General features: G+C 43.9%; 1 protein-coding gene and 1 pseudogene across 2 annotated transcripts in view; both read right to left on the bottom strand.

Annotated features, from left to right (window-relative positions):
- LOC108522769 (zinc finger protein 585A-like) overlaps positions 1-3,196 on the bottom strand; it is a 47,119-nt pseudogene extending 43,923 nt beyond the window's left edge. Inside the window, exon 1 of the transcript XR_001883594.1 lies at positions 3,111-3,196. The product of XR_001883594.1 is annotated as a zinc finger protein 585A-like (transcript). The remainder of the gene's footprint in view (positions 1-3,110) is intronic.
- The window catches only part of LOC108522761 (zinc finger protein 585B-like), a 16,594-nt gene extending 5,522 nt beyond the window's left edge, over positions 1-11,072 (bottom strand). The window contains exons 1-4 of the mRNA XM_017863182.1: positions 10,735-11,072; positions 7,404-7,618; positions 3,479-3,605; positions 3,111-3,203 (exon numbers count right to left, since the gene is read on the bottom strand). Coding sequence (XP_017718671.1) covers positions 3,111-3,203; positions 3,479-3,605; positions 7,404-7,475 — 292 coding nt within the window. The 5' untranslated portion in view covers positions 7,476-7,618; positions 10,735-11,072. The remainder of the gene's footprint in view (positions 1-3,110; positions 3,204-3,478; positions 3,606-7,403; positions 7,619-10,734) is intronic.
- Positions 11,073-16,035: the final 4,963 nt, after the last annotated feature.

Here is a 16,035-nt window from a genome sequence, read left to right as displayed (position 1 = left end):
TTTTTTTTTTTTTTTTTTTGAGATGGAGTCTTGCTCTGTCGCCCGGGCTGGAGTGCAGTGGCCGTATCTCAGCTCCCTGCAAGCTCCGCTTCCCGAGTTTACACCATTCTCCTGCCTCAGCCTCCGGAGTAGCTGGGACTACAGGCGCCCGCCACCTCGCCCGGCTAGTTTTTTGTATTTTTAGTAGAGACGGGGTTTCACCGTGTTAGCCAGGATGGTCTCGATCTCCTGACCTCGTGATCCGCCCGTCTCGGCCTCCCAAAGTGCTGGGATTACAGGCTTGAGCCACCGTGCCCGGCAATATTTTCTTGATTAAAGCAACATCACTTAGATATTTCTTTTCTTTTTTTTGAGACGGAGTCTCGCTTTGTCACCCAGGCTGGAGTGCAGTGGCCCGATCTCCACTCACTACAAGCTCCGCCTTCTGGGTTCACGCCATTCTCCTGCCTCAGCCTCCCATGTAGCTGGGACTACAGGCGCCTGCCACCGCGCCTGGCTAATTTTTTGTATTTTTAGTAGAGACGGGATTTCACAGTGTTAGCCATGATGGTCTCGATCTCCTGACCTCATGATCCGCCTGTCTCGGCCTCCTAAAGTGCTGGGATTACAGGCGTGAGCCACCGCGCCCGGCCTAGATATTTATTTTCTTTTCTGATAATACTGTATCTGGTTATCAATCTGTCACAGTTATTCTAGAATGAAATACAATCTCACATCATCTCTGTCATCATCTTCCCTTGCATTGTGGAAAGAAGTCTTTTTTTTCCCAGAGATTCCCTGGAAAAAAGGTTTGGAATCCAAATGCCCCTTTTCAAGGGATAATAAGTCACTTTTTGCTCATAGAGCAGCTAGCAGAGGCTAGAGCGGAAGGTAAAAATGGCTCATCCAGATTGAACACAGAGAAAAGGGTAAGGGTGGGTAATTGGATGAGGAGGGTGTGACACTACTTATATGAAACATTCTGGGGAATAATTCAGCAGTTAAAAGAAATAAACTAGATGAACAGATAACACCATGAATAGACATGGAAAAAGTAAGGCAAAAAACATGATATATAGCATAATAAGATTTATATAAATTAATGATCCATACCCCTAATTCACTTTAAATTTTACAACATGCTCGAATTAAAAAATGCTTCCATTATACAAAACAGTGGCTTCTGGTGGGAAGGGAGATGGGTGCGGGGAAAGAGAGAATAGGAGATTTTATCACAAAAATAAGAGAGAATCTTTACCCACTTTCATGGTCATAGTGTGTCCTAAACTAAAGACAATGATTAAACTCAGACCTCATCGGGTAAAATATAAAAATAAAGCATGACAAAAACAAATAAGCCCAGGCACGGTGGCTCACGCCTGTAATCCCAGCACTTTGGGAAGTTGAGGTGGGCAGATCACCTGAGGTTGGGAGTTCGAGACCAGCCTTACCAAAACGGAGAAACCCTGTCTCTACTAAAAATACAATGTTAGCTGGGCATGGTGGCTCATGCCTATAATCCCAGCTACTCGGGAGGCTGAGGCAGGAGAATTGCTTGAACCCGGGAGGCAGAGGTTGCGGTGAGCTGAGATCACACCATTGCACTCCAGTCTGGGCAACAAGACTGAAACTCCGTCTCAAAAATAAATACATAAAATAAAATACAAAATTAGCCAGGCATGGTGGCACGCAACCTGTAATCCCAGCTACTGGGAGGTGAGGCAACGAGAATCATTTGACCTGGGGAGGTGGAGATTGCAGTGAGCCAAGATTGCGCCACTGCACTGCAGCCTTGGGTGACAGAGTGAGACTCCATCTCAAAAAACAAATGAACAAAAAAAGCCACCAGGCAGGAGAGACCCTAACAGTGTGGAATCGCTCAGCAACATCAGACGGAAACGTGAGAATAGGGTGATTAATCATATCATGTCAAACACAGCAGAGAGGTATTCCCAAAGTTAAGTGACAATGATCCCAAGTTCGAGTGGCATGGAAAGGCCTGAAAGAATGGGAAGATATGAGAAATCTCATTGGCCATTCCTACAGCGAAAATAGTTTAGAAAGCCTGATTGGCAAATGAAGTTCTTTTTTTTTTTTTCTTTTTTAGGACTGATCGTTGCTTTGTCACCCAGGCTTGAGGTGCCAGTTGCTGGAGTGCAGTGGCATGATGCTGGCTCACTGCAACCTCCACTTCCCGGATTCCAGTGATTCTTGTACCTCAGCCTCCCAAGTAACTGGGACTGCAGGCATGCACCACCACACCCAGCTAATTTTTTTTTTTGAGACGGAGTCTCGCTCTGTTGCCCAGGCTGGAGTGCAGTGGCCGGATCTCAGCTCACTGCAAGCTCTGCCTCCCGGATTCATGCCATTCTCCTGCCTCAGCCTCCCGAGTAGCTGGGACTATAGGCGCCCGCCACCTCGCCTGGCTAGTTTTTTGTATTTTTTAGTAGAGACGGGGTTTCACCGTGTTAGCCAGGATGGTCTCGATCTCCTGACCTCGTGATCCGCCCGTCTCGGCCTCCCAAAGTGCTGGGATTACAGGTTTGAGCCACCGAGCCCGGCCCACACCCAGCTAATTTTTGTATTTTTAGTAGAGACGGGGTTTTGTCATGCTGTCCAGGCTGGTTTCAAACTCCTGACCTCAAGAGATACATCCACCAAGGCCTCCCAAAGTGCTGGGATTTCAGGCATGAGCAACCACACCTGGCCCAGAGATAAAGTTCTGAGGCATCTTACAGTGAGAAAGACAGAAATAAAAGGGGTGTAGCAGGAGTGGGAGTGTGTGACACAGAGTAATTTTGAAAGAAAGCAGATCCGGGAATGCCTGGATGTAAACAAGAGACTCTAGGATAATATGGAAGGTAGGGAAAAAAAGAATGTTACAGAAAAAGAACATAATGAAGATATATCTTTAATGAGGCTGACTGGCACATGACTTATAATCAACAAGGAAGGTCATCCAGGTAGAAGGCATTTAGTGATCTGAGATGCATCAAGAAATACAAAAAATTCAGAACCTTCCTGAAGAGTGGTCGTAACAGCACTTCACAGGTTCCAGTGTTTTTCAAGACAGCTGAGATTTCCTCCTGTCTCCCATCTAATATGAGTCACACTCACCTCACTTCACTTACCTGGGCAGCTCTGACGTGGCCTGTCACCCTGCAGTGCCCATGGTTCCTTTCCTTGCTCCAACATGACCACCTCTGGTTTAGGAACTTGATACCCTGTTCATGGGAAATGATAAAGGTCTGGGTCCAGCTAATTATGTTTCAGAGCCCAGCCAATACAGTCTTATTGTTCAATGACAGTTTGTTCTTTAGGAAAGTAACCAGATATCTCTGAGAAGAGTAATATTCTGAGTGCCCTAAACAAACCGAGAACCCTGGAGGAAAAAAGGACAAAACCATCACCTATTCAAGATGCCAACAGCATTCATCAACTGAGAATGAAAACACTCTCAGTGAGGCCTCCTTTCAGATACCAAGGTGACTATGCTTACCTGCTGAGAGCAGGTGGCTGTAGGTCTCCAGCATCACATCCCGGTACAGGTTTCTCTGAGAAAGGTCGAGGTGCTGCCATTCCTCTCTGCTGAAATTGATAGCCACATCCCTGAAGGACACTGATCCCTGTAAGGGCACATTCCTGTTCAATGTGCATAGTCAGCTTCGCAGGGTGGAGTGACTATATTCTGGGATTATGGAATGTGGGTTTTGTTGTTTTTAATTTACTTCCTTTTTTTTTTTTTTTGAGACACAGTCTTGCTCTGTCACCCAGGCTGGAGTGCAGTGGTGCAATCTTGGCTCACTGCAACCTCCGCCTCCCAGGTTCAAGTGATTCTCCTGCATCAGACTCCCGAGTAGCCGGAATTACAGGCGCGCAACACCATGCCCAGCTAATTTTTGTTATTTTTAGTAGAGATGGGGTTTCACCATGTTGGCCAGGATGGTCTCGATCTCCTGACCTTGTGACCTCGTGATCCGCCCACCTCGACCTCCCAAAGTGCTGAGATTATAGGCGGGAGCCACTGTGCCTGGCCTTTTATTTTTTTCCCTTGACATGGAGTTTTGCTCTTTTTGCCCAGGCTGGAGTGCAATGGAGTGATCTTGGCTCACTGCAACCTCTGCCTCCCAGGTTCAAGCAATTCTCCTGCATCAGTCTCCCAAGGCGCTGGGATTACAGGCATGTGCCACCATACCCGGCTAATTTTTGTATTTTTAGTAGAGACTGGGTTTCACCATGTTGGCCAGACTGGTCTTGATCTTCTGACCTTGTGATCCTCCCACCTCGGCTTCCCAAAGTGCTGGGATTACAAGCATGAGCCACTGTGCCTGGCCAATTTACTTCCTTTTTAAATAACCTGCCTCCCATTTCCCTAATAGCTTATTATGAAAACTTTTAAACATTCAGAAAATTAGGGCCGGGCGCGGTGGCTCAAGCCTGTAATCCCAGCACTTTGGGAGGCCGAGACGGGCGGATCACGAGGTCAGGAGATTGAGACCATCCTGGCTAATACGGTGAAACCTCGTCTCTACTTAAAAATACAAAAAAATAGCCGGGCGACCTGGTGGGCGCCTGTAGTCCCAGCTACTCGGGAGGCTGAGGCAGGAGAATGGCGTGAACCCGGGAGGCGGAGCTTGCAGTGAGCTGAGATCTGGCCACTGCACTCCAGCCTGGGTGGCAGAGCAAGACTCCGTCTCAAAAAAAAAAAAAAAAAAAAAAAATTAGAAAAAATTGTACAGTAAAAACCTATACATCTACTACTTAGCTCTACATTTAACACCTTACTCTACTTGCTTCATCACGCATTGATCCATCTTACTTTTTTTTTATGTATTTCAGTGTAAATTGTAGTCATCACTACACTTCTCTTAGGCACCACAAAATGCAAATCATTAACTGGGGTGTAACATTTGTTAACCTGATAAGGTAAAATTTAGTACAACACAATGAAATGCAACAATCTTTATTGTGCCATTTGACCTTCTGACAAACGTATACACCTGAGTAATACGAAATTTCTAAGAAATTATATTTTACATAGGTCACATATTAAGTATCCAGTTTTAGCCAGGTGCAGTGGCTCACGCTTGTAATCCAAGCAAGAATGTCAGAGGGGGCTGGACATGGTGGCTCATGCCTGTAATCCCAGCACTTTGGGAGTTCAAGGTGGGTGGATCACCTGAGGTTTGGCATTCGAGACCAGCCTGACCAACATGGTGAAACGCCATCTCTATTAAAAATACAAAAAATTAGCCAGGCTGGTGGCACGTGCCTGTAGTCCCAGCTACTTGGGAGGCTGAGGTGGGAGAATCGCTTGAACCCAGGAGGTGGAGTTTGCAGTGAGCTGAGATCATGCCACAGCACTCCAGCCTGGGTGATAGAGCAAGACTGTCTCAAAAAAAAAAAATCTAGTTTTACATAATTTGTGGAACACAGAAATCTATCAAAGAATTCCAGCTATTTGTTCTGTTCTACAGTCAGTCAATTACTCATTTTTCAAAACTGGCCATTGAAACAGGCTGTCTTGGCCGGGCCCAGTGGCTCATGCCTGTAATCCCATCACTTCGGGAGGCCAAGGCGGGTGGATCAACGAGGTCAGGCGTTCGAGACCAGCCTGGCTAACACGGTATTTTGTATATGTATTATATTTTGTATTTTAATAATAAAAGTCAGCTAGAGAAAGGAAAATGCTTTAAAGAAAATCAAAAGGAAGAGAACATATATTTATTATTTATTAAGTGGAAGTGAATCATCACGAAGGTCTTTGCCCTTATGGTCTTCAGGTTAAGGAGGCAGAGGAAGAGGAGGAAGAGGAGAGTTTGGCCTTGCTGTTTTGCATGGCAAAAGGGGAAGAGGTGAAGGTGGAAGGGAGGGCAGGAAAGGGAGGCACACTCAGTGTAATTTTACTGAAAAAAAAAAAAAATCTGTGTTACAAATGGGCCCACATAGTTCAAACCCATGTGGTTCAAAGGTCAACTGTAATTCACATTCGCTCATGTGAATTGTGCAGTGGGTCTTGTCAACGATCTTCCAGTCATAACTATTCCAAAATATTCCAAATGTTTTGGAATAATCTTTCTTTAGGAGTATTTTTTTAAACTTTTTATTTTGAAATAATGATAGATTCACAGGGAATTACAAAATGATACAGAGGGTCCCCCCGTGAATTTCAGTTTATTGTAGTACATGATTCTTTTTATTCATTGCTGGATTCAGTATGCTGATATCTTGCTGAGGATATTTGCATCTAAAATTATGAAAGATACTGGTCTATAGTGTTCTTTTTTTTTGTGCTTTGGTTTTGATGTCACAGTAATACTGGCTGTACAAAGTTAGTTTGGAAGTGGTCTTCCTCTTTTATTTTCTGGAAGAGTTTGTGTAAAAATGACACTAATTCTTCTTCTTTTTTTTTTTTTTTTGAGACAGAGTTTTGCTTTTGTTGCCCAGGCTGGAGCGCAATGGTGCAATCTTGGCTCACCGCAACCTCCGCCTCCCAGAGTAATAGTTACATCTATGCCTAAGATTCAATCATGAGTGAATATTATATAACATCATGCAAACAGGGTTAGGTGTGGTGGCTCATGCCTGTAATCCCAGCACTTTGGCAGGCTGAGGCAGGCGGATCACCTGAGATCATGAGGTCGAGACCAGCCCGATCAACATGGAGAAACCCTGTCTCCACTAAAAATACAAAATTAGCCAGACGAGGTGGTGCATGCCTGTAGTCCTAGCTACTCGAGAAGCTGAGGCAGAAGAATCTCTTGAACTCAGGAGGCGGAGGTTGCAGTGAGCTGAGATCGTGCCACTGTACTCCAGCCTGGGCAACAAGAGCAAAACTCCGCTTTAAAAAAAAAAAAAAGGAAGCAAACTAGAGTTTTAAAAACTGAAAACATTATGTTAAAATGTGGATAGCGGTAATGAGAAGCTAACAGAAGGGCTGGAAGGCAAAAGGTGTCAAAGTTACCCAGGATGGATAGCAGGAAATAAATAGAAAATGGTAGAGAAAAGAAATGGAGAAGCAACATCTGAAAAACAAGTTTGACAAAGAAAATAGAGAAAACATTTGTGTTTGAGGAGGTGGTTTAGGAAGAAATGAAAAAATGCTTTCAAAATCTCAAACAAAAGTCACTCATAACGAGGAATTCTGTTTGCAGCCAAAACATCAATATAGTGTGATGACAAAATAAACAACAGTTTTCCTTGACAGTCCACCTCTCCACTGTTATACAGGTAGCCTTCAGAGAGAGAGACACTACCCATGTGTTGTTCATTCTTGACAGGAAGATCAAGTTTTCTTTCAGGAGCACCAAGTCTAGAGTCCAGCTGGTTCCTAAGGCCTATCTGCCTCCGCCCTAAGGCTCTGGGGACAGATCAGAGCTTTCTACTCTTGGACTGAAATTCTACCCCCTGGGACTCCTTCTCACCTCACAGGAGCTGCCCTGATCCTCTGGAGTCAGGGCTGAGGATTTCTGGGGTGAGGTCCAACTAGCTGGCATCGCCACACTGGATCTCAACCCTTTTTCTCTAGGGTGCCTGAAGTTTACTGGTCATCTGTGAACTCAGCAGAGCTGCTCTGAAGAGGTGGGCTGCAGTGTGGAGGAAGGTCTGGCTCAGGGACTCCCCAGAGACACCCAAGAACCTAGAAAAACAACATCCACATAGTCATTCAACATTCACCACATAAACACTTCCTGGATACATCAAGGTGCAGGTCCCTGTGCTAGAAACCAGAGCAGTGGTTCCCAAACATACGTGTGCATTCAAGTCACCTGGAGGGCTTGTTAAAACATAGTTTAAAATTCTCAGCTTCACCCCTTCGATGGGTCTAAGGTAGGACCTAAGAATTTTATTTTCTAATAAGTGCCCAGGAAATGCTGATGCTGCTGGTACAAGAACCACACTTTCAGAACTGTGGAGAACAGTGCTGAAACATGGGAAAAGCCATGAAATTTACAGTAACGTTACTGTGGATTTGAACTGCAGCTGTACCACTTTTCACCAATGAGAATATAAAGAAGTTACTCAGATTTTGTTTCAGAAATAAGGATGAAAATGCCTGTGTCACAGTTACTAAGATTAAATGAGGTGATGCTTTTAAAGTACTCAATGCCTCCCTGCCATGCAAGAATCATGCAATAAATATCGGCAATTACCATGTACTATATTAAAACTTAATACAGAAAACCATGTAATCAAAACAAGATAATAAATATATCAGACAATATTGATCTATATATGAAATCAAAATGATATGTGATTGAGAGTGCACACAGCATTCATTGTATACATATCCCTAATTGATGCACGCAATTAGCCATGCACCTGGAATAAAACAAACTAGATCTCCACCTCACACTATTTCTTTTTCTTTTTTTTTTTTTTAAGATGGAGTCGCCGGGCGCGGTGGCTCACGCCTGTAATCCCAGCTCTCAGGGAGGCAGAGGCGGGAGGATAACTTGAGCCCAGGAGTTCGAGACCTGCCTGGGTAATACAGCGAGACCCCGTTCTCCACAAAAGGAAAAAAAAAAAAAGACAAAAAAAAGATGGAGTCTCGCTCTGTGGCCAGGCTGGAGTGCAGTGACATGACCTCAGCTCACTGCAACCTCCGCTTCTGGAGTTCAAGCAATTTCCTTCTTCAGTCTCCTGAGTAGCTGGGACTAGGTGCATGCCACCATGCTCAGCTAAATTTTTTTGTATTTTTAGTAGAGACAGGGTTTCACCATGTTGGCCAGGATGATCTTGATCTCCTGACCTTGTGATCCGCCTGCCTCAGCCTCCCAAAGGGCTGGGATTACAGGCGTGAGCCACCGCGCCCAACCCACCTCACACTATTAAGTGGACAAATTCCAGCAGCACTAAACATTTAAATACATGCATTTTTAAAAACCCCTAAGGATGTTAAAATAATTTTCAGACTATACATATGTATAGCATTGTGGTGGGATGATAGGGATCTTATTACACGTGACAGGAAACCCGAAGCTATAACAGAAAAAAAACAGATATTTCTGATTATATGTTTCCTAATTATATGTTAAAATAAACCATTCAATTTGACATAAAGATATATAAAACATTTTTTCGATATATGACGATAGGTTGCTTCTAATGTTAACTCTAGCAATCACTAAGCAAAAAAGGCCCAAAAAAAAAAAAAAAAAAAGAAACTGGAAAAGGTATGAAAATTCAGAGAAAAGGAAGCAAATGGCAATTACCAAAAGATACCAACTTAACTAAAAGAAAAACGCATCAGAACAATTAGAGAGAAATTTTCCTTAAAATCATAAAAGCTTTAAAAAAGTTAACAGACCAGGCACGATGGCTCACACTTGTAATCCCAGCACTTTGGGAGGCCAAGGCGGGTGGATCACTTGAGGCCAGGAGTTCAAGACTAGCCTGGCCAACATGGCGAAACCCCATCTCTACTAAAAATACAAAAATTAGCCAGGCGTGATGGCGAGCGCTTATAATCCCAGCTACTCAAGGCTACTCAAGGCTAAGACAGGAGAATAGCTTGAACCCGGGAGGCAGAGGTTGCAGTGAGCGGAGATCACAGCATTGCACTCCAGCCCGGCTGACAGAGCAAGACTCTGTCTCAAGAAAAAAAAAAAAAAAAAACAACATCCACTGCTGGAAAGCATTTAGGCAAATTTCTTTTATAAATTATTGGTTAAGGCTTGAATTGCTATAATGTCTTTTGAGCTGTTTAGTCATATCTATTATTTTTATTTTTTTGAGATGGAGTTTCACTCTTGTCGCCCCAGCTGCAGTGCATGATCTTGGCTCACTGCAACCTCCGCCTCCCAGGTTCAAATGATTCTCCTGTCTCAGCCTCCCCAGTAGTTGGGATTACAGGCGCCCACCACACACCGGGCTAATTTTTGTATTTTTGGTAGAGGTGGGGTTTTACCAAGCTGGCCAGGGTGGTCTCGAACTCCTAACCTCAGGTGATCTGCCCACCTCGCCACCCAAAGTGCTGGGATTACAGGCGTGAGCCACCACGCCCGGCCAGTCATATCTATTATTAGCAATACACTCAACTGGTGCCAATAATACAGTTTTAAATATCTAAAGCAGAAACTGACAGAAAGAAGAAAGGACAAGTGGACAAATAACTTTTCCAGTGTGAGTAGTTTACCTTCCTCAACAAAATAATCTGTGAGGAGATACATAATATATATAACATGGGATTAATATCTACAACAATACAAATTAGAGAACATATTACAGTTTTCATGTAATAGATGTGACATTTATGAAAAATGAGGAAGAACTAGGCCATAAAGCAATTGTTCGACTGAAGCATCACCCACAGACTCTAATTGAAACATAAAGCGCACTTCTAAATGACTCATGGGTCAAAGAAAAACAATTACTGGAAAAAAATTTTAAACACTTAGATGTGAACAATAGGAAACTGCTACACATCAAAACTTGTTCATCTTTATATTACAGGCTGAAACTGAAAGAACTGAACTTTTAACTCAAGTCAGAAAGCAAGCTGATCACAGTCCTCACCGATCACCACAGCTGACCCTACAGGCTCTCAGTCACTGACCACAGACTCCCATCACTGACTCCTAAACCCCAATCACTCATCCCAAAGAGCCTCATCAATGACCCGAGAAATCCCTGTCACAGACAACCATCAACAGACGTCACAGACCCCCATCACCGAGTCCGGAAACCAGTATCACTAATTCCACAGACAACTCTTCTATTACTGACTTCACAGAATTCCTAATCTCTACCAACCAAAATCATCACAGAGACCTCTTGGCAATAAAACGTGAAGACTCCTGACAACAGCGGCGAAATAGCCTTCGCGGACGACTTCCACTTCCGGTCCGACTTCTAGCACTTCCCCTTGTGGACTGTTGATATTGCGCATGCTCTAAATTAACTTGGAAGCAATTTCCGCCCACAGTCAACAGGGCGCAGACACATCTTTAGAGACGTCGTGCAGTTTCCGTAATCGGCGCTATCGGGCAGAGACTATAACAGCGCCCTATGGTGTTTATTCGTGTGGGCCGCCATCTTGGATGCGTATCGATTCCGTACAGTAGAGGAGTCCGCCTCCTGCAGGGTTGACTAGAGTAAGGCAAGGATTTTCACGTAGAATACAAGACCGTTACCATAGTTTGGCCACGCTTATACCCAAGAAGAAAAAGTTCCTGAAGATAGGATCTGGAGCTTTATTTATGTATTTATTTAATTTTTTTAATACGGAGTCTTGCCTAGGCTGGAGTGCACTGGCGACATGTCGGCTCACTGCAACCTCTGCCTCACAGGTTCAAGCGATTCTCCTGCCTCCGCCTCCCGAGTAGCTGGGATTACAGGGAAGCGCCACTACACCCAGCTAATTTTTTGTGTGTTTGTAGTAGAGACGCGGTTTCACCGTGTTGGTCAGGCTGGTCTCGAACTCCTGACCTCAAATGATCCACCCACCTCGGCCTCCCAAAGTGCTGGGATTAAGCGTGAGCCACCGCGTCCGGCTGTTATATTTATAATAGTTAAGTTACCCCTTGGTTACGGCACACTGCAGAAAACAATGATTCACTAGAAGAAACCATGGGGGGAACAAGGAAGCCAGGGATCCTGAGAGAAATAAGGAAGATAACTGGAGGCATTAGGATCGTACAATCTATTTTTTGGAGGCACCACTCAGGAGGAGGGTGGACTGGGATCCAAGTTCACTCCTGGGTGAAACCACTAGGCAAGAGGGAGTTATGTCACAATAGGTAGTATCCTGCAGGAAGGGAGGTACAATTTTTAATAGTTGAAAACACATTAGGAAATAGGTTAGAAGTTGGGTTAGTACAATCCTCTCCTAGGAGATACCATAGAAGAGGGATTAGAAGTCTAAGCATCCCCTTTGAAATGGCTGGTAGGAGGCTTTGGGGGGTATAGATATTTTAATCCCCTTAATCTCCATCAGCATCCACCCTAGCTACCTCAAGCATGGCTATAGCAGGCAGCAACAATAAAAATAATAATAGTCTTGGCTTGGTTCACGCCTGTAATCCCAACGCTTTGGGAGGCCGAGGCAGGTGGATCACCTCAGTGGGGAGATCGAGACCATCCTAGCCAACATGGTGAAACCCTGTCTCTACTGAAAATACAAAAATTAGCTGGGTGTGGTGGCACATGCCTGTAGTCCCAGCTACTTTGGAGGCTGAGGCAGTAGAATCACTTGAACCCGGGAGGTGGAGGTTGCAGGGAGCTGAGATCGAGCCACAGCACTCCAGCCTGGTGACAGAGTGAGACTCCAAAGAGCTGGGATTACAGGCGTGAGCCACCGTGCCTGGCCAGGGAGTTGTTTTTTTTTTTTTTTTTTTTTTAATTGCAAAGAGATGTTGAATTTTGTCAAATGCTTTTTCTGTTTCTATTGAGATGACCATATGATTTTTGTCCTTCATTCTGTTAACGTGATGTATTGCATGTATTAATTTGCATATGTTAAACCATCTTTGCTTCCCTGGGATAAATCCCACTTGATCATCATGTATAATCTTTTTGATGTGCTATCGGATTTGGTTTGCTAGTATTTTGTTGAGGATTTTTGCATCTGTGTTTATCAGAGATCTTGGCCTGTAGTTTTCTTTCTTCTGTCCTTGTCTGGTTTTAGTATGAGGGTGGTGCTGGCCTCACAGAATCAGTTTGGAAAAATTTCTTCCCTTTCAATTTTTTTGGATTAGTTTGAGAAATATTGGAATTTGTTCTCCCTTAAAAGTTTGGTAGAATCAAATCCAAGAAGGGGATGATGAGAACCTCTAATTTTCAGGCAAACTGGACAGTTGTTGGTAATCAGGTGACTTAGTAGTTGTCATTGGCATCTGAAGAGGTGGGCAGTCTTGTGGGACTGAGCAATTAACCTGTAAGGTCTGTGCTAACTCAGGTTAATGTCAGACTTGAATTCAATTGTAGGACACCCAGGTAGGGAGGGTTGGAGAAGGGGTGTCAGAAAAACTCCACATATTTTGTGTTAGAAATGAAACATTCTGGAAGTATTGAGTGTTTTGAGAGTATATTTTTTAAAACCAGTTTGTTTTTCCTATGCAACTGTATAAAAAGACATATCAAGTCTCACTCCCCCCGCCACCCCAATCACTATAGGTTACCACTATAGGTATTGTTTCTGGTTCACGTTTCCAATACTTCTTTTTTCCTATCTTTTCTTTTTTTAGTGCATAAAAACAAATACTTATATCTAATCTGATTTCCTTTTCTTTTTTAAACAAATTATATGTGTATATATATACATATATACAAACTGTATGTTCTATACTTTCCATTTTTTTATATATTCTAGAGTTAATGTCATTCTGCAGAGAGCTTCCTCTTTTTTTTTTCTGCTGTGTGTATACCGGCTGCATAAAACTTTATGATGTGACTGTGGTGATTTGAGCTGCTACCTTTATTTGAGCTGCTAAGCATCTATGTGGACCTTCCTCCCTCCCTCTCTCTCTTTCTTTGACGGAGTTTTGCTCCAGGCTGGAGTGCAGTGGCTCGATCTTGGCTCACTCCAACCTCCGCCTCCCAGGTTCAAGCGATTCTCCTGCCTCAGCCTCCTGAGTAGCTGGGATGACAGGCGCGTGCCACCACACCCAGCGAATTTTTTGTATTTTTAGTAGAGACGGAGTTTCATCATGTTAGCCAAGTTGGTCTTGAACTCCTGACCTCAGGTGATGCACCCGCCTTGGCCTCCCAAAGTGCTGGGATTACAGGCGTGAGCCACCGCGCCTGGCTGTGGATGTTTACTTCTATATTTCCCATCCTCCTCCCTTGGTCTGTCTGACCACACACAAATAGCACACTGTTTTAAGTATAGAGGCTTTATCACATACCTCATATAATAACCTCATGAGGTTATATGTAACTTCAATTCTACTTTCTATCTCTATGAATACACCCATTCTAGGCACCTCATATAAGTGGATTCATACAATATTTGTCCTTTTGGTCTGGCTTATCTCACTTCGCATAGTGTTGAAAAAGAAAAGAAACTTTTTGTCTGAGGAATGCAAGCCCTCTTTATATGATCAGGCCCAGAGAGGGGTTGGGATGACGCAGCTGTTGTGGTGGCTCATGCCTGTAATCCCAGCACTTTGGGAGGCCACGGTGGGAGGATTACTTGAGGCCAGGAGTTTGAGTAGACTGGGCAACATAGCTAAACCCGCTCTCTATAATTTTTTCTTTTTTCAATTAGCCAGGTGTGGTGGTGCACACCGATAGTCCCAGCTACTCAGAAGGCCTAGGCAGAAGGATGCTTAAGTCAGGGAGTCTGACGCTGCAGTGAGCCATGATCATACCTCTGCATTCCAGCCTGGGTGACAGAGCAAGACCTTGTCTCTTAAAAAAAAAAAAACAGGCTGGGTGCGATGGCTCACACCTGTAATTCCAGCATTTTGGGAGGCCAAGGCAGGCAGATCACTTGAGGTCAGGAGTTCAAGACCAGCCTGGCCAACATGGTGAAACCCTGTCTCTACTTAAAAAAAAAAAAAAATTAGCCAGGTGTGGTGGTGGTTGCCTGTAATCTCAGCTACTAGGGAGGCTGAGGCAGGAGAATCACTTGAACCCGGGAGGCAGCGGTTGTAGTGAGCCGAGATTGCACCACTGCACTCTGACTTGGGCAATGGAGGGAGACCCCGTCTCAAATAAATAAATAAATAAATAAAAATTTAAAACAAATTAAAATTTTTTAAAATGAGATTTTCTGCTCTAAAATCAAAACTTTGCAAGCTGCATTCCTTTCTGGAGGCTCTGGAGAATCTGTTTTTTTCATTTTTCCAAGTTGGAGAAGCTGCCTGCATTCTTCAGCTCATGGGCTCCTTTCATCTTTTTTTTTGAGACGGAGTCTCGCTCTGTCGCCCAGGCTGGAGTGCAGTGGCCGGATCTCAGCTCACTGCAGGCTCCGCCTCCCAGGTTTACACCATTCTCCTGCCTCAGCCTCCCAAGTAGCTGGGACTACAGGCGCCCACCTGTATTGTATTTTTAAGTAGAGACGGGGTTTCACCGGGTTAGCCAGGATGGTCTCGATCTCCTGAGCTTGTGATCTGCCCGTCTTGGCCTCCCAAAGTGCTGGGATTACAGGCTTGAGCCACCGTGCCTGGCCGGCTCCTTTCATCTTTACACCCAATAATGGCTGGTCGTGTCTTTCTCACAGCACACAATTCCGACATTGACTTTTATGCCTTCTTCCTCATTTCAGACCCCATGTGATTACATTGGGTCTAACCAGACAATCCAGTATAATCCCCTTATGTTAAGGTCAGCTAAGTAGCAACTTTAATTCTACCTGTTAATTTAATTCCCCTTGCCATGTAACATAGTATATTCACAAGTCCCAGGAACTGGCATGTGGGTATTTTGGGAGGAGCATTATCCTGCCTACTTTAGATGTTGAGGTCATTCAAGAGAAAAATGATAGTTTTGTTAACATGTGATGTTAGAACCACTGAATTTCCATCTGGAAAATAATAACTTTGAACATTACCTCACATACACAAAAACTAACTTCAAGTGGCTGATGGACCAAAAATAAAAACTAAAACTACACAACATTTAGAATAAGGAGAAATTCTTTACAACACTAGGGGAGACAAAGATTCTTAGAAAGACCAGAAAGCATGAAGCACATTTTAAAGATGAGAAATTGGATTTCATCAAAAGTAAAAACTACTTTTTGAAAGACATCATGAAGAAACTGAGGTTTGGACACAGTGGCTCACACCTGTAATAACACAGCAAGACCCCCATCTCCACAAAACACAAGAAAATTAGTTGGGTGTGGTGGTGCACACCTGCGGTCCCAGCTACTCAGGAGGATCGACTAAACCCAGGAGGTCAAGGCCGTGGTGAGCTGTGTTCACGCCACTGCACTCCAGACTAGGCAACAGAGCAACACCCTGTCTCAAAAAAAAAAAAAGAAAAAGAAAAAAAAAAACCCAAAAACTGAGAAGGTAAGCCCCAGGCAGGGAGAGAATATTTGCAATTTGCAATATGTATATTTGGCAAATGACTTTTACCCAAACATATAAAGAATTGTTACAACTC

This window comes from Rhinopithecus bieti, unplaced genomic scaffold, assembly GCF_001698545.2.
Source record: "Rhinopithecus bieti isolate Rb0 unplaced genomic scaffold, ASM169854v2 scaffold_67983, whole genome shotgun sequence".
In the NCBI taxonomy this organism is placed as follows: domain Eukaryota; kingdom Metazoa; phylum Chordata; class Mammalia; order Primates; family Cercopithecidae; genus Rhinopithecus; species Rhinopithecus bieti.
The sequence above is the reverse complement of the archived record's forward strand: the minus strand, read 5'-3'. Positions and strand labels throughout refer to the sequence as shown.